The sequence below is a fragment of the Camelus bactrianus genome, chromosome 23 (genome assembly GCF_048773025.1).
Source record: "Camelus bactrianus isolate YW-2024 breed Bactrian camel chromosome 23, ASM4877302v1, whole genome shotgun sequence".
Taxonomy (NCBI): domain Eukaryota; kingdom Metazoa; phylum Chordata; class Mammalia; order Artiodactyla; family Camelidae; genus Camelus; species Camelus bactrianus.
Genome location: NC_133561.1, coordinates 27,004,172 through 27,023,383, shown reverse-complemented (window position 1 = coordinate 27,023,383; position 19,212 = coordinate 27,004,172). Strand labels below are relative to the sequence as shown.

At 43.0% G+C, this 19,212-nt stretch overlaps 1 protein-coding gene across 17 annotated transcripts in view; it reads left to right on the top strand.

The window, feature by feature from the left end:
• HHAT (hedgehog acyltransferase) overlaps positions 1–19,212 on the top strand; it is a 300,160-nt gene that overhangs the window by 199,486 nt on the left and 81,462 nt on the right. For all 17 annotated transcript variants that reach the window (XM_074351883.1, XM_074351882.1, XM_074351874.1 and 14 more), the window contains one exon: positions 8,031–8,232. In XM_074351883.1, the coding sequence (XP_074207984.1) occupies positions 8,031–8,232 (202 nt within the window). The remainder of the gene's footprint in view (positions 1–8,030; positions 8,233–19,212) is intronic.

Here is a 19,212-nt window from a genome sequence, read left to right as displayed (position 1 = left end):
AGTTGTACACATTCATTTTACAGTGAACATTTTCCTAAGAGCCATGATAAATGAGTGAGAAGATTAGGACCAGTAGGGGTGGCGCTGAATAGGATGCGGGTGAGAGGCAGAGATCAGAGGGAGCATACAGGAGAAACTGTATGATTGCTTGTAAGAGGTGGTGTGTGCCCAGGACGGTGGTGATTTTGACCCTGGGTTTAGGTGCTGCTGCTGAAGCAAAGGTTAGGAAGTGTGTTAGAAGCAGGGAAGGATGGGAATCTCTCCCCTCAACCCTCTCCTTCTGACTGTGAGGCGAAATCACGCTAACCTACGTCCTACAAACAGCTGGGTTTGCCCCCTTTTTTGTCTGGCTTTTTATACCCTCCCCCTTTTGGTCTGGCCTAGGGCAGCTTATAGATGCTTTCAGCATCCTCTTGGGAGGAAGGTGGGAAGGCAGGCAGGCAGCCAGGAAATCTTGGTGGTTATTAAACCGAGGCTTTGAGGACCTTTTTATTAGCGCTGAGATGCAGCTCCACAACGCTAAGGAGTCGTCTCCCGCTCTGTCTCCTCTGCTCAAATCTCCAAAGAATCTGTTTTATATGGTGTTTATTTATAACCCAGAGTAGATGTGGGCCCGGGAACCCTGGGGATTGCGGAGGCTTCAGTGTGCTGCCGAGCAGAAGAGGGTTAGCAGCCCTGGGTTGGGGGGAGATAGCACGTGCCTCTCTCTCTGCTCACCCCACCCCCCACCTTCCTGTCCCTCATGTGTGACCGGAAGCTTGTTCTGAGGTATAGCATCTTACAGAGTGGTTTGCTTTTTCAGTCTCTGTGAAGAGTGTAAGACTGCAAAGACTCCTGCATCACCAAAGCCTTCTAGAACGTTCTAGAACATGATTAGGCTGCTTTACATGGGTTAAATGAGTAAACCCCATATAAGCACTTCCTGGCCCTGCCCAGCCAGCAGTCCCCCATTATAAGGAAAGGACTTCGGTGACTCCTGTACTATGTAGATAAGAGGAGACCTGAGTGGAAGGGCTACGGTGGTTTGAAGGTAAAATGTGGATAATGGGTCAAGTTGTGGTAGAGGCTGCCTTGCCCTGACCCACATGGCCCCTTCAGACCCCTCAATAGCTAGTGTCGGGTGTTTGGAGGACAGCTGGCTGCCCTCTGGGTCAAGCTTAATCAACAGGTCCACATGGGTGTTGAATCCACAGCTTTGAAGTGGAGTGGAATGAGCCACCCCAGAGGATGCCACTGTGGCACGTGGATTACTTTGCACTGAAGGTGGTCAAGATCTAGCAGGCAAAACTTTCTCCTCTAACTTAAACATCTGAAAGAATTTAGACTGGGGGTCTGTGCAGGAAAAGGAGCTAGTACCAGAGAGAATTTATTCATCTGAAAGAGCTATCTGCATGGCAGGGCAGAATTCTAATAGCCAGACATCTGCTCTTATCATCCTGTGAAATCCCCTCCCGCACTTTGAAGCCCCAGGCCCCATCCCATTCCTTGGCTCGGGAGTGCATATAGGCCTCAGTTGCCCTTGAGTCTCACTGTCTTTGTAGACTTCTGTATGTATGTAATTAAATTTGTTTTTCTCTATTAATCTGCCTGGTCATTTTTTATTGTTAGACCATCCAAAGAACGTAGAAGAAAACATTTTTCCTCCCTTATAGCTTCAACCCCTTAGCCCTTAGCGCTAAGAGACCTGATTCTGATGGCGGCATATTGAAGGCTAATGGGCATCTTCAAATGCTTCTAAGAGATATAGGGATGCTGATCATGATGATAAAGACACCTGTTTTTTTTTGTTCCCCCCCCCCCCCGAATGCCAGCATGCTGCTACTGGCCCTTTGTTAGTATGCATCCTTCCTTCTGTTTAGATGGGGTGTTTAAAATCTCCAGATTCCTTACACATGTACTGTATCATCCGATTTTTACTACAACTTATACCCAAAGAAGGTTTTAGCCCTCCCAGTATATGCTCAGTGTATGTACCTAAGCTGAGCAGGCTTAATTGACAAGGTCAAAGTTACAGAGGTTGGTAAGTGGCCACGCAGGACCAAGGCCACATCTCGGGCTCCCAAGCACTGTCCTCCTTGTCCTACGCTCTGCTGCTGTTGGTACTTGGGCATGTTCTAGTGGTGAGGAGAGCTGGGCAGAGCCATTCATGATCTTTCAGCTGCTTCTGTAGTGAAGAAGGTAGAGCTTTAGGGGAGTTAGAGTTTGGGTTTTGGTCTGGGAAGGCAGAGTTGAATCTTTCTCTAGAATGGAAGTTATAGGCTTGGGTTCATCAGCACAGTACTTTATCCATTGAGCTACTGGCTTTGTTGAATGAAAGGATTAATTTTTAAAAAAATTGTTGGCATCTAATTACATGAGCCTAGAAGTTTAAATGTGGACTAAAATAGCTAGAGTTTAATATCTATTTTGTGAATTCCACAATGTTCTGTTGCCCAATAGGACATAGCACTTTTAATAGGTAATCTTGCAGAATTGTATGTTAAACTTACAGCCAACAGCTCTCAGTAAAGGAACTGAGAATGAGCCCAGCTCAAACATGCCCTCGGCTTTTGTTACCGCAGAATAGGTTCTTGTCTCGCTCAGGAAAGAATTCAAGAGTGAACCACAGTAAAGAGAAAGTGAGTTCATTTAGAGAGATCAACGTTCCACAGACAGCATGCCATCTCAGAAGGGAGCGCGGCCCGAGGTGTGGGGGTGGTTAGTTTTTATGGGCTGGGTAATATCACATGCTAACAGGTGGGAGGAGTATTCCAAGTGTTTGGGGAAGGGGCAGGGATTTCCAGGAACTGGTCTCCCACTCACTTTTTTACCTTTTATGGTCGGCCTGAGAACTGTTGTGGTGCCTGGGAGTGTGTCATTTAGCATGCTAATATATTACAGTGGGCCTCTCATGGGGCTCAAGGTGTATTGAAGGGTGAATCTTCTGCCATCTTGGGCCTATTTGGTTCTAACCAGTTTATGTCGTATCCTCAATGGCTATGTCATTCGATTAATGGTTGTGCCCTGCCCCCTTCCCTCCTGTCTCACTTGGAAAGTGAACTTCGCCTAGCCTGCAGTTGCCCATTAACCAACTGCTGGTTTTTACTTATTAAAATTCCATTATGGTCTGTACTTGGCAGAAAGATATTAAAAGTAAATTTTATTTTCTTAGTGCATCTTCCTTTGAAAACTTTTAATAAGTAGTTATATAGCTTCCTTTATGAGAAGTAAACACCAGGCCTTTGTGCATTGGCTAGAGGATAAGGATTTGACTGGTGGGTTATCACTGGGCTGTAAGAAAGAAAACTAAAATATGGGTCAAGGCCAAAACCAGAGCAGGGTTGGGTTATAGGAGCCACTGCCCATGAGAGCTGGGTTTAGGAGAACATGGCCACCTCTGCAAAATCCTCTAAGCAGGAACTCATCTCAGAGCCCAGGTGAAGGAAAGGTGAGGAGGTCACCTTACCACTGATGAAATGCAGCCAGAAGTCTTGCCCTTTCCAGCTACTGAAAGCTCTAGTCTTTAAAAGGCTGGTACTTACCATTTTTGAAATCTCTTGAGGTTGAGACAGATCTAGAGCTTTGGAGCTACATGCTTTTGACTTGAATAGGGGAAGGAGAATTACAGAATATGGAGAGACTTCACGGCGCTCTGGTATCTGTATTCTTTGGGAAATAGGTGTCTTCTGAAGTCTCTCCGAATAACAGGGGCAGGTCCTTATAATCCTTCCTTGGTTCCTAATTGCTCATAACGGGTCTGTGACAGTGGCAACAAATTTAAAAGCTACTGGAGACTATGAAACGTAAATGAAAATTATGTTAGGGATATAAATACTGTTGACTAGTAACTGTATAATAACGTATGTGCACACACATACATACACACAGACGTATCACATATCTAGAACTGCCTGAAAGAATTTTTACGATTTATTTGAAATGACAATCATAATGGAAAAGACATCTTTTGATGAATAACTGTTCAGTTCAGTGATACAAACAGTAAGTTCTCTGGGTTAACTAGAGAGTGGGAATGTTTAAGAGGCTTCCTGGAGGAGGTGGGAAATCCACTGGATTTTATTGACTGGATAGGAGTTGGGAAATGAGAGAGGATGGAGGATGTGGAAATGGGATGGCCAAAGGTGTGAAAGTGTGAAAGCCCTGTTTATTCAGGATTTCAGGATTTTTCAAGAGAACTAGTGGGAGATGGGGTAGAAAGATTAGGCAGAGCTGGAATAGGATGTCGGCCACTGCCTGCCCCGTCCCTGCCAAGCAATAGGTACTTTAAGACTGGGAACCTGCAAGCATACCTCGACTCTATCCACAGGACAGTAAAAACTGATTCAGTATCTCAGGCACTTCAACCACTTACCTCATTGAGGTCTGGGATGAGTTCATGACAAAGGGTTTGAAAATAACGTAGCAAGCCAGGAAGGTATTGGGTAGGTCCCGGAAAAAAAGAGCACTGTGATTAAAAGAGTAATGTCTTTATCACATGGATTCTCACCATTTCTGTCCCAACTGTCGGACACATTCTTGAGTGATTTTTTCACAGTGGGTTTGAGGGAAACAGATATTTTCTTCAGCAACAGTCCCCAACCGTAAGCCTCTTAGGCCCAACTTCTTACGCAGTCAGACATCTGCAGGACCCGCCTGGACAAGACAGCAGGTGTCATCTCTGCTCATGGGACAGAAGGAAGCTCTTTAGTCGGTTTAGAAATTGAACTTACAACTCTGGCCTTTTGGCACAGAGCGCGTTGGCCCAAACTCCTTTGTAAATAATGAACATCTTTCCCCCTAGCTAGAGTCCTTTCCTACAGAGGATAATCCTTCAGTTAATGAAATACTGCTGGATGTTTCTGTGGAGACTGTTTTGAAGATTTAGTTAGATAAGAGGAACATATCACCAAGTAGTGCTCCCATTACAGTAAATGGCTTAATAGAACACAGGCCTGGGGGTTCTCGAACCAGAACATTCTAGATTTGGATTTCACCTGTCCTGTGTAAAATAGGCCCGCTCATTATTTCTTTGCAAAGTTGTCTTAAAGATTAGAAACAGTATACATATAGCACCTGGCACTCGGATATTCAGCAGAGGGTAGATGTTGTCAGAAACAGCTACCTTTTCTATAGGTTTCTTCTCCCGTGTTGGAGGTTTGCTATGTTGCATCGATTCTGTGAGATGGTTTTAAATTAGGAAGGTGGCTCGGATGGATGGTAACTACCTCAAGCAACATTCTCTGCAAGCAGTGACCACATGAAGCCAGCCTGGCTGGGGCAGGCTTCCTGCAGACGCAAGCTCACTCAGTCACCAACAGGAAGAAATCTTCTTATTTTTGCTTTCCTGAGAAGGTGGTGCTGACTGCTTCCTTCCACTGGGAAATCAATCTCTCTGAGCAGCGATCTCAGGAAGCGGGGTCATAGTACTGCTTTTCTAAGACAGAGACACTTTTCTGTTTTTATTAATCACTGAATTGACACATGACTGGGAGAATTTGTGAAAGAGAAAATGTTCACTCTCCTTCTTTCTGTACCCACTGCCTTCTAGAAATTAAGAGCCATGAAGGGATTTTTGTTTTCCAGTCTGGAGACCATACCTTCTTCTGGTTTGAAACAAGCAGCTCATGTCCTTGAAGACCTGCCATAGATGAGTTTCTGGAATAAAAGGAATTCTCAGATTTCTGTTGGCCGTCATTTTTGAAGGCAAAGCAACAAAACCGTAATGCCAAGAGATGCCTAAAATAGTCATGAATGTAATTACGGGGCTAGAGGCTTCCTCGTCACCAGCTTGAAAACATTTTCTTTTTGGAGATGAATCCAGTATGAAGGACCATTGATGTGGACAGTGAGAGTTTTTATTCCATACCGGGTTTTCTGACATACATGGTGCAGCTCACTTTAACACGGTGAATGACGATAAAAAAAAATCTCAACACGAAACACACTTCTGTTGAATGAGAAGAGAATTAGGATTGGAATTCACTTGTTTTATAAAATGATTGCAGTTTCTGTAAACAGTAGTCATTTCTTATTCTCTTGAAAATGGTTTGAGCACCTTTTTTTTTTTTCATATGCGATCTTGTTACACACAAAACTGACTGTATAAACTGAAGTACACGGAGCGTCGTGGAGCGCCGTGATGGGGCAGCGATGACTCGTGCAAGTAGGAGGCTGCAGAGAATTGTCCAGTTTTTGCCTCTGCTGAGTGTTCTACACCAATAACCAAGCAGCCTCCAGGGGGCAGCAGAACGCCAAGTAAAACCCCTGCGCTGGGGCAGTCAGCTTTTCTGCCTCATTGCCCAGCCCTCACCCCAGTGCCTGTAAAAGTCATCCTCTAGGCCTTGCCAAGGTGGGGACCTTTGCTGTTAAACCTCCCACCCCGCACCCGTCTCCACTCACCCCGTTCTCCTCCACACCCTTAAACCCTCCTGATCTGCTTTGTACTATGTCACGTAGCTTAACGATAGGACTTGTTTGCTACTGTTTCACAACCAGCTATACCTGTCCTCTGTGTTTCTCGTAATGCCAGGAGTGTCCTGGAGGCCTAAATAAATGCTCTCCAGCAGATGGAGGATCCCTTAATCTGCACTGAGTGCTCGATACATAGTTCCTCACTTGAATGTCAAGATGGTCTCGGTTTTTTATCTTTTTTGCACATGAGAAAGTATTTCCCTTGCGTTATTTGTTTCTGAAATGCCTACATTGTCGCCTGTCCTCTGATCTGTTTCAGTGTGGGGTGGAAGGTAGGAGGGCATTCAAAATAAACCCAGAGGTGTGATGGAAAACGTTCACTTTGATGTCAGGGTTGCAGGTTGGCATCTAGGCTCTTGCCCTTCCCAGCTGTGCGCCTTGGTCAAGTCCACTTCTCAGCCTCTGTTTTCTCACCCAGAAAGGGGGGCTCTCCAAGCTGATCATATAATTTACAGTCTAAACTGGAGCACATCTGAGAGTGAAGGAGGGCATTTAAAAATACTCACAGCCGCATAATCTTTAGAAATGTTTATTGACTGAGTGCTTTTTATTTTTTCTAGTTTTTGGCTTTCCTATAAAATTGTTCTATTCAAAAATCATTTGCAAAATAACATTTCCTATAAAATGTTAATGTATAAACAGGACAACTTGTCGATGGGGTGGCATGCTAGAACGGCAGGTGTAAACCATGTGTTGTTTCAAAGAGTCCAGCCAAGTAATACGTGTAAAGCTTCTAGTGCTGTGCCTGGGACACACTGTGGATTCAGGAAATGATGATTTCCTTTTGTTTCCTGGAAGAAAGTTGGACAAAGAATCCCGGACTAGCAGTAGACAGAGGTCTGTGGGCTTTTTTAAGCGCATAGATGTGAGTTTTGTCCAACCTCCAGCAGGAAAGTACTGAAGAACGTGGTTCTGCCTCTGTGGAGTCAGGCAGCTGTCTCAGCAGAAGAGAACATACCTAAGAGATGGCAGTGCCTTTTGGGTGACAGCTTGGCTGCCCTGTGAGCACACAGCTCTTCTCTTCACTTGCAAATTCACTACTGCTTCTGGGCAACTCGCCTGGAAAGCTGGAGGAACTGGCCCTGGCACCCGCCTTCTGCCCCCAGCTCTTGCCATTTAGAGGCCTGAATTCAGCAATTGTGCTAAAATACTGGGTTGACCGTAAACTTAATAGTTTGAATTGTAAAATACATAACCTGCCTTGAAGATGGCTGTCCCCATGTAACCGGAAGCCTGATTGCCATTCTGTGATTGGGCGTCCAGGGTTGGGCACATCCATTTTAGAAACTTTGAACTCACGACTCCTCACCCTGCCTCTAATAAGTGCTGTTTTGCTCTAGGAATGAGAGCTCTTAAGCCTGTGTGTTCACTTAACCAAAAGCCTCTCAGAGCTGAGGCTTATGGATTTGCCAATTCCTTGGGTGATGGAGGATTCAGGGGGAGCTCTGTAGCCTCCTGGAAGTAGGGAAGGGTCTGCACACAGTGAATAGCAATGAGTGACAGGAGAATCAAGTCCCGGAGCAGGTGGCACTGCAGGGCCAGCCGTCTGCATGGCTCCTAACAGCCTCTTCTTTCTCTAGGTATGTGTACATTCCCATGGGCGGGTCCCAGCACGGTCTGCTGGGGACACTGTTTTCCACCGCAATGACATTTGCGTTTGTGAGTTTCTGGCACGGTGGGAATGACTACCTCTGGTGCTGGGCAGCCCTCAACTGGCTGGGAGTCACCGTGGAGAATGGAGTCCAGAGGCTCGTGCAGACGCCGCGCGTCCAGAACAGCTTGGTGAGCAGGGCCCTTGCTCGGGTGGTCAGGGACAGCCCAGCTTGGTGGGCTGGGTTTGGGAGGGAAGGCCGCCACCAGATTGTCCCTATCACAGGCTGTTCCTGCTAGATTGACTCAAAGCCCATGTGTCCAGAGGTAGGGCAGCTAAAAAAGAGGCTTCTGTAGCCACTTTAAAAAAAAAAATAAATGTTTTAACTATAAAAGTAATACATATTTATTATATAAGAATTAGAAAATTCAGACTAGAGTAAAAGAAAAAAGTCTCCTCCAGAGAAACCATTGTTTATACCCATTCTTCTAAATGTTTTATACACACACACACACACACATACACACACACGTATATATAACATTTAAGACAGATACTCTTATAATAGAGACACTGTTGTGTCAGGACCACCTTTCAGTGTCACCAAATCCATTTCTAACAACCCCTTTTAATGGCTACATGGAATTCCATTCTGTGGATATGCGAGATTTACTTAATCAGTCTCCTATTCTGAACAATCATATCATTACAATTTTTTTTCAGTTACAAATTTCGTTGGGACGAATATCATAGCCAGGGTGAATCCTTGTATGTAAAATGACTAAGTTAAAGGTTTTTCCTCTCTTTTAAGGTTTGCCATGCATACTGCTTAACTATTAACTGCCTTGTAGACAAACATGCCAAGTTACGTTCCTATCAACAGTGCATGAGAATACCCTTGTCGATACTGAGTGGTGCTGGTATTTTTAATCTTCGCTATTTTGATAGGTCCTGTTATAGTGTAAAAGTCAGTCAGTTTAAGACATTCCAGCTCTATAGGAGAATGATTTGGAAAATTAAGCACATATTTTCAGGGATTTTAAACTATGAACAGATGTTTTCTTTTGTAAATGTGGCATATGATATATTAGAATCTTTAGAAAATCATCAGTTCTAAATATGCAGCAATATTCTGACAACTCTGAAAAAAGTGCCTAAAGAGAAATAGGCTGGCCTCGGTGTTCACGACAGGCAATAAAACACAAGAAATTTTCTGGGGAATGATTAATGTGGGTAAATTCCCCCAGTATATTCAGCTAAAGCAAATATAATTTGAAAAAGCCAACATCACCAAAATAGAATACATTTGAGTGTTTTTTTCTATAAAGACAGCCATAGTACAAGTGGACAGTTATTTCAATAAAAACTGATATAAAGCCCAAAGCAGAAATAATACTCCTGAAGGAATTAAAATATGTTCATGTATGTTTAAGATAAATATTTTATTCAGTACTCCTACCCAGCAATCAGCAGGAGAGAAATGTCAGTGAATTCTAGTAGAAGGTGGAATTTCAGTGAAAGTCATGGCTTTGTAACATAGAGGAAAAAAAACCATGAAAGGTGTTATAAAGGTTACCCACTTCACCCTCAAATCTGAGTAGTCTTTCCCCACATCAGAAACCCAGGCATCATCTACAAAAGCCAGAGGGCTCTTTTCAGCCCAGGCTGAAGCCCTGTAACACATTTCTGCGTTCTGTCATGACGGGTCTAACATGAACCTTGAACTTTATCATAACAGAGCTCTGTAGACTTTGAACCATGGCTTACATTACTAGGAAATCTAAAGAATCTAAAACATTCGAGGAGCAACCCAAACTGTGCGAAGTAAGCAATGGCTTATTAATTTTGGTTAAAAATGAGGGAAGACAGTGAGAAGACGTGCTCCCGGATGAAGCCCTTGAGTGTCTGCCGTGCCCCATCACAGGATCCTCATGTGTTCACCTCATTTGAGCTTCCATCCACAATTCAAGCACCTTGATGTGTAGGAATTTTTGAACATGCATTTTTTTTTTCTTTTTGGCAAGATAGATGTCTTGTTAATTGCATACACAGTGTTTACATATTTATTGAGCAAGAACATATTTCATAAAACCTATTTTTATCACCCCTCTTTTATCCTGACAGCCTGGTGATTGGTTATGGTTGTGGAGACCAGGGGCTCCTTGAGTATAAGGTCAGGACCCCATTACTGTTTATTTCCCCGGTGGTTAGCTGAGTCTCTGAGTTAGCCTCAGGAAGTCAGTGCACAAGTACTGCTCCCCCACTGGGTTGGTTCTTGAGTTCTTCTTCCACTGGTCCAACTAAGGACTCTTCCTCCCTTACTGTTTCTTAGTTCAGCACGGACTTTGTTTTCCTTCAGAAAAACGTGGCTAACATTCCAAAGGTACACAGCCTTCTGAATAAACTATTTTCCCACATGCGTTACCTCTTTCCTTCTCTTTTCATGAATCCATTTCCCATTTTTTAAATTGAGATATAGTTGATGTGCAATATTGTACAAGTCTCAGCTGTACAAGATAGTTATTCACAGATTTTAAAGATTATACTTATACCATCTATAGTTATTATGAACTATTGGCTATAAATTTACCATTCTTTTCATCAAAATCCAAATAAAGACTTAATGCCTCTTTGGCACTTAATTTCATCTGATTTTAGTCTCCCCAGTTAATCTGATAGTAATTTTTTAATGTGAGTTCACTCCCTGTGCCCCTTATGTACTCTCCCCATGGCATTCATCCTTCATCTGTTTTTTTCTTATGATGGATTTTTATGATGGAAAGATATCTGAATAACAAGGATAATCATTCCTTCTTTTCTCATCATCTTTTTTTTTGTGTGTATGTGTGTGTGTGTATATATATCTATGTGTGTTTTAATTGAAGTCTAGTCAGTTTACAATGTTGTGTCCATTTCTGGTGTACCACACACTGCTTCGGTCATACATGGACATACATGTATTCATTTTCATATTCTTTTTCACCATAAGTTACTACAAGATTATTGAATATAGTTCCCTGCGCTATACAGCATGAACTTGTTGTTTATCTATTCTGTATAGATGAATTAGTATCTGCAAATCTCTTAACTCCCTGTTTATCCCCTCCCACCTTCCTCCCCTTCGGTAACCACAAGTTTGTTATCTGTATGAGAGTCTATTTCTGTTTTGCAAATAAGTTTGTTTCTCTCTCTTTTTTTTTTAAGATTCCACATATAAGTGATATCATTCTCGCATCTTCTTCACCTTCAACCTCAAAGCTTTGCCTGGGCCACAAAGCACAGTAGGATTCTATTTCTTGAAATTAATAGAATGGCCATTGAACAGTCACTGAAAGACTAGTCAGAACTGAGTGTTGTAAATAGGAAGCCCTCTGATGTTCTAGGCAGGGCTGTCCGATCAGACTTCCTGCAGTAATGGAAATGTCCACTGTGTTGTCCACTACAAGTAGTCACTAGCCACACTGAGCGCTTGAAATGTGGCTAGCATCAAGGAGCAACTAATTTTAAAATTTATTTAACTTTAGTTTGAATCTAAGTAGCCCCCATGTGGCTAGTGGCATACAGTTCTAGAACGTACCCCTTTTCTAGAAAAAAATTAGAAGAAAATAGAGTGACTCTGCTGTAATTTAGAGTGATTTTCATCAGTGATGTGGTATCTCCTATATCCAACTGGCTACTGAAACTCTCCGCTTGAATATCTCACAGATAGCTCAGACTGAACATGTTTACACATCCACTGAACTCATGGACTCCCGTCCCCCAATAATTCCAACTAGCTCCTTTCCCTTGAGCATTTTCTGTTTCTGCAAAAGGCACCATCATCTGTCTAAGTCCCCAGTATCACTCAAGGCCAAAACCATCAAGTTATCCTTTGTGCCTCCCTCTCACCCAGTTCTGCCTGTACGTACTGTACATTGTACCACCCAGGTGGATCTTAATTTTTTTAAAAAATTATTTCCACGTCCACTGACTCATCCTAATCCACTGTTCTCATTTCTTGCCTGGTCTACCAAATAGCTTTGAACTGGTCTCCCTGCTTCCACTTTTGCCTTCTTCAGCTCATTGTCCTCATAGTACTAAGTGATGCTTCTCAATAAAAACCTAGCCATGTTGTTGTCATCCATCACTTTCTTAGGACTCAGTCCACAATATTTAAGATGACCTATGAGACCTTGGCAGGTCTTGCTCTTGCTCTCTCTCTCCCTCCTCTCTGCCTCTCTCCCCTCACACTCTGTTCTTCCTTCTGTTCATTTACATCCCTGGCCCCTCCAGCCCCAGCTCCCCTGTGCAGGCTCTTCCACCTCTAGGATGCACCCTCTCCTTTCCCTCCTATTCCATCCTTCAGATTTCAGCTTGAATGAAAGCCTGCTTGGGCACCCTTCACTGATCCACCTAAGTCAATCAGTTCTGATTAATCATTCATTTTGGGCACCTTGTAGGTGGTCTCTTCTGTTGTATACTTATGACAGTTGCCATGAAATCTTTTTATACAATGACTTGTTTAATCCTTATCTCCTCACTGAGCTATAAGCCTCTTGAGGTCAGAGATCTGTATCCTTGGCACATAGCACGATGCCTGGCACAGAGTAAGCATGCAGTAGATACTTGTTGAATGAATGAATGAGTGATATCTATTGAGGGGAGTATAAGGAAATAAGCTTATGCAGCAGCATGAAGAGTATAGATTGAATACTGGAAGAACTTAATAAGGCTGAGGCTTGTTGAACGTTATACAGGGCGATTATTTTATTTTATTTATTTAGTTTTTTAATTGAAGTGTAGCCAACTTGCAGTACTGTGTTAATTGCTGGTGTATAGCATAGTAATTCAGTTATACATGTATATATATATATATGTATATATATATATATATAATATGAATATCCTTTTTTATATTCCTTTCCATTATAGGCTATTACAAGGTATTGAATATAGTTCGCTGTGCTGTACAGTAGGAGCTTGTTGTCTATCTGTTTTATATATAGTCATGTGTACCTGCAAATCCTGAACTCCCAATTTATTCCTGTAGCAGGGTGGATACTAGTAGGTCTAGTGGTGGCAAAATGCTATTAATGCTCAGTGCGTGAAATGTGTATATAAGAAAGAAAGGAATGGGGAGGAATTAGCCTTCCTGCTACCCTGCTGCTTTATGACAAAGGGGATTATTGGCTGTGACTCACTGAGGCCCAGAGCTGTAGGAAGCTGACAAAAGGCATTTTCACAAAGCACCAAGCAGGGTAGACAAAGAGGAGTCTCTGCTGAAGCAACATGCTTTTTCTCTGTACAAGTACTCTCCCGGGGAGCTAGAATTTGTGTTCAGCATGGAAATCTTTTAATAAGTGGAGACATTTTGAAGCATCAGTAGAGAGACACTCCTCCTTGCCAGTTCTCGGTTTGATCTCTGCTTTGAAGGAAGACACCTTCGGGCTGCTTGTTAGTTATTCCTGCACAAAGAAGCATCTGTATCTTAAGCGGCTCACCCACCCCACCCCTGATTTCCACATCTTTGAATAATTTAAATGTGTCCTCCTCCCCCAGCCCTTGTCCCTTCTTCTTTGCCCCAAGGGTGAAGTGCTGAGCTGATTTATGTCCTTTCTGAAGTAGTAAGATTTCTCTACATAGACTTAATTGAGAAAACATGAAAATCACCAAAGGCCAGTCTAATGGTTCTCAGGCGGATCTGATGCTCTGGTGTGTCAGAAAGAACCCAGAGTGGCTCTGTGGTGCTGCCCATCCAGTTCATCAGCTATATTGATCGGTTTGATTTGGGAGATGTAGATACAGAAATCCCATGAGTTTGAGAGATCAGTCAACTTGAAAGGGTAACTGTAAAATTATCAACATGATCCACCCAATGGCTACCTAGTTCTGTGGAATCGTAACTCACCAATTGGCAAGATGTACATGTCTGTTGGCCTGATGAGAAAACGTTTTCACTGGAGGTCCGTGATCACAGCCCCAACACACTCATAGAAGGAATACAAAGCAAACTGGCCTGAGAAGAGTTGTCCCTTTGGACAGTGGCTCATGATTGTCTATTCTTTCCACCACTTGGATTCATTTCAGCAAATAGCAATCAAGTGTTTACTGTAGATAACCCCTTTTCTTCAGATCGGAACCCTTCCTAAACTGAGCCCATGTAGGCAGAGTAAACTTGGTCCTTCATTTCTGAGTTTGCTCATCTAGAAAAAAAAAAATTTCAGCATCCTCTGTGGGAGGCACATTGCAGTGCACTGAACTCTGAGTGAAAAACATGGTCCCTTGCTCCCAATTCCTTTTTCTGCATCCTCCTTCAGTGCTTCAATGCAATATAGTGTACTAGTCTATCTGTGTATAATAGAAGATTCTATTCTTAGTCAGTTTCCTCCATAAATAAGGTATCTTGCCTGGCCTCCTATCAGGATGCTCATCTTTGCAGTGGTTGCTTTGGATTAAAGAGGCAATAAAACCATGGAATGAGAGCTTTTCTCTATGAGGAGCTAAGTGATTTTTATTAAAAAAATGGACTTGTCTTCAGAAACAATATAAAAGTACCAATTGGCCTAGTCTTCTCAGGCGTTGCTCAGAAAAAAGGGCCAGGCTAGAGACAGGAGTTGGGAGCATGGAGATGATATTTTGGAGCCATATAAATGTTTGAGACTTTCTAAAGAGAGAGAGAGAGAGAGGGCAGAAAGAGAAGGAAAGGCAGCTGACTGCCCAGGAATGAACCTGCGGACACCAAGATTGAGACGTTAGATGGGGAAGGAGGGGCCAAGAAGTGGGAGGACAATCTAGAGGGTGATTTCACAGAAACCAAGAGAAAGAGGGTGTTTCATGGAGGGAGTGGTGAGTGCTGTCAATGCTCTTAGGGGGCCAAGTAAGGTGAGGTTGAAGGATGGTTCTGTCTCCATGTCAGAGTGCTCACAGCGGGAGAAAGGAGCTGTGAGTTACCATTCCCGTCCCCAGGAGTGTGTGATTTGGTTGGAGAGGCAAGATGTGTGCCAACCAGTTGAGGACCAGTGTAAGGCATGATGTGCAGGGAGACCAGGATGTGTCCGAGAGGCAGCTGATTGCATGAGAGGAGGTGGTCACTGTGAGCTAAGCTTTTAGGAATGATTTATTTAAGAACTGGCACTTGAGTAGGACTCTGCAGAATTAAAAGGGGGATTTGGATAGATCTGAGAGAGAAGACAGGCCCGGGCTAGGTGACCAGCACACACACAGCCTGAAGTCAGGAGTGGGCATGGCATGTTCAGGGGAGGAGGCGGACTTGACAGTCAAGGGGCCATCACTGGGAAGAATGGAGGAAGGAGAGGTTGGAGAGGCCAAACGGTCCCCTACATAAAGAGATTTGAATGCCGGGCTTAGAAATAGAGACATGTAAGCCACTTAACCAAATGGGAGAGTGTTAAATTAACATATTAATCCCACACATCAAATTAGCCTGTTATGCCAGCTTTGTAGCCCTCACCAGGGCCTCTCAGTCTGGGAAAAGCAATGCCCATAGTTACGAACAGTGTGTTCCTTGGTGGATGGCGACCTGTTGGCGCCCCCTCCGTTGTCTCCCGCTCCGAGGCGTCATTAACAGTGCAGGAAACACTGGGCAATTCACTGGTTATATATTTTCTTCTCTGTGGGAATCTGAACCCGTGCCTTAACCCCCCTTGCTCTGAGAGGTAGACTTCTGCAAATAATTCTACCTTTTTAGTTCAAATATGTTCAGAATGGCAAAAACATTTTCAAAGCTTCTTTTTAACTTTCCATTACTGAGTCCGCTCTCTGACAGGGAGAAGGCTTTGAAATAGAGTCAGTTTTCAGTTAATCAGACCCCTGGGTCTGGCCAGCTCTGGGCTTCTGCTGCCTTTCCGGTCCCCCTCAGTTTCGGCTTGAGCGAGGCAGAGGTGGCTCTCTCATCGTCACTGTTGCCACGGCACCCTTGTCTGCTCTGCTGTCTTAAGTGCACAGCACAAACCCTCTCGCGGGGGACTGTAACCTTGGGAAGGAGTACTGAGCCAGAGAGGAGATCAGGGCTTGAATGTAAATGGTTGAAATGGGCTTTTCCAGGTGGCCTGTGGGGTTAGATTCTTTACCTGGGAGACCCTGACTTCTGCTTCTCTGGCACAGAGAAGTGATGGTTACTCTAATCACAGTCCAGTGCCCAGCAGTTTTCTATAGATGAACTTAGGGTGAAGCAGAATCTTATGTACATGCTGAAGCTTTGGATGTGTGTTTCCAAATCTAGGTCTCTCTTCCTCCCAGAAAAATCCGAATTACCCACTGAAGGTAGTGGAGCTGAGAGTTTTCCTATTATCAATGGAAGGGTGAAATCACCCCTTCTTCCCAAGATAATTTGCACGTACTTAGTGCAGTATATTTTTACAACATGTGTTTGTTTGGAATGTGTATTTATCACATATAACTTGTATTGTGTGTGTGTGCTGTGACTGTGTAGCATGTATATGTAGTGCATTTGTATACATGTGTATGCATGTGTGTGTGTGTGTGTGTGTGTGTGTGTGTGTGTATGTGTATTCATTTTTCACAGCTCTGGGAAGTCAGAAATGTGCAGGACCTCTAAAACATCTCACATTCCTCCCAACCGCTAGAAATAAATGCTGCTTAAAAAAGTGTATCGAGCAGCTGCTGGCCTTGTTTGAGACGAGCTGGGTTGGAATCAAAGTACTTGTGTTTACCAACGTGTATTGAAACACACAGTTGAAGGTGGTTCTTGCTTTTTCCTCTGGTGTCAACCCTGTAATCCACCCAGTAGGCCAGAGTAGGTGTTGGATTGGCCACTGTGTATCCCCTGAAGGGTGACAGGACAGAGTATGATATAAAAGGTGCAGGACATCTGTCATGCCAGCTATGCAGCCATTGAAAGTGATGCTGTCAATATAATTTCACTGTGAGGAAAGATGCAAATGAAGAATAAAGATGACAAGTATAATAAAAATGCATTTTTCTTTAAAAAATACACAGAAAGAGGGGAGAGTATAGCTCAGTGGTAGAGTGCATGCTTAGCATGTAGGAGGTCCTGGGTTCAATCCCCAGTACCGCCTCTAAAAAAAGTAAATAAATAAATAAACCTAATTACTTCCCGCCCCCTACAAAAAAAAAAATGCCAGAAGAGCGTATGGAAGGTTATATACTAAAATGGTGAAATGTTTCTGTGACTCCACACAACCTGTCTGTGGAATAACTTCTGAAAAATGGGTCCAAGAGAAGCGGAAATATTCACAAAAGCATTTTTTTTTTTACCACATTATCTCATGTGATTTTAATAGTAGCTTGGTAGGTGGTTATCATGACACCCGTTTTATAATGGGAGAAACTCAAACCCAGAAAGTTTAAGAAAATATATGTTCATGGTTCAAAAGTCAGATGCTACCCCAAGATTTTACCTAGATACCTAAATGGAAGCGCAGCCTCCATCCCTCCTGCTCCGATGTTCTTATCCCGATCAGCAGCAACTTTCAATTCTCTTAGTCGTTTCTGTCTTTCTAAAGTATATACTACTATTTATTCATTTGTGAATTCTAAATATGAGCTGCTTTCTACATGAGGTTTTAGCATCTTAGACCTACCCCTCACTTCTCCTCCTAATGTAGTGATATCTCTATTTTTTGTTAAATCAGAACTCAGTGTTTACATTATCATCACAGTGTTAAGTGTGGTTCCCTGCCAAACCAGTTAATGTACTGTAATTGCATTTCCTTTCTTAGTCAGCTGTTTCCCCTATTCAGATAAAAAATTGCCTTGCTTTTTTTGTTTGACTAATAGTTTACTGTCACCACTCTTTTTCCAACCCCCCTGCCCCCATAAAATTGGAAAATCAGTCAGAGTAGTATTTTATTTTCCACGTGGTCAGATGTATCTGGTAATCTGTCAGCTCTCTTCTTTACCTGGAGAATCTCTCTTGAAGTCCTTCCATCCTCCCTTCCATCTGGATCATTTCTCTTCAGATCTGCTGTAGGACTGTTGTCCTGATACATCCCCTCTCCTCTCTCTTATGCTGAATCCCTGTGTCTTGAACCCCAGATCTCCTTCTTGTTTTATCTCCTTCCCTTGATTTGCTGGAGCACATCCTTTAGAGCTTCCTTAGAAAAGGACCATGGGTAATACATTTTTTTTTGAGACCTAGTAGTTCCAAAATACTATCTTTATTCTACCCTCACATTTCATTATCTGAGCACTGAATGTTAGATTGAAAAGTAATCTGTCCCCCAAATTTTGAAGATGTTATTTGTCTTCTAGTTTTTAGCTTTACTGTTGAGAAATGCCATTTATTTCTTGATTCTTTGTAATCTGTTGAACTTAATGCCGATATTGTTGGTATTCTGAAATGTCAGTGTACCTGTTGTCCCTGAGTTTAGAATCTCCCTGATGCCATTTATTCATGAAAAAAAAAAAAACCATCATGGGAGTGGAGAAAGGGATCTTTATGTTCATGGTCTATACAATTATTACCTGGGGTTTTAACCAGTCTCTTTGCTTTTTTTCCTTGTGGTTTGCCATTTCCATCTGTATATGTGGTGTCTCTAACACCTGGACCTTCTGGGGATCTGGTGCATGAATGACTTTATTTTTGGCATCTTATTCAGGTATCTCAGCTCTACTGATTCCTCCATCTGCTTTCTGTCTTAGAAAAATGCTTTGACTTTACTCCCTTGCTATCCACTTCTCTTTCACTCCTTGTCTGTGGATTTATATGTTTCCAAATGTTTACTTTTCATTTTAATGGGGTTTGTGAAGGGAGCAGCGATGTCTCATCTACTGTGTTTAACTGGATGTCACTAGCAGAGTTTTCTGTGCTATCATGTGGTGAGTCATTTCAGAATGCTGTACCTGTTTGTCAGTTTGAGATTTTTAAATATCAAGTTCACTTTAAAAGCAGGCCCTGCCCTAGGCTGTTGCTTTTGTGTTGGAACAGGATATAGCTGAGGCCGTAGCTGTCACGTCCGGGGCTTATTTAATAGTCCCAAGGGACCTCAGTGCTGCCTGGAGAGGGGCCCCCAGTACCGTGAGTAAACATGACTTGGGTGATGGGCATCTGGGTTCCATCATCCCACCTCTGTGCCTTGGCTGTTTAGACTCAGGGGAGGTGGCCAGGGTCTAAGGTCATTCAGTGGAAAGATTCCTAGATTTCCTTTTTAAAATTCTTTTTAATTTAGAAAGTCAGTCATGATCATATG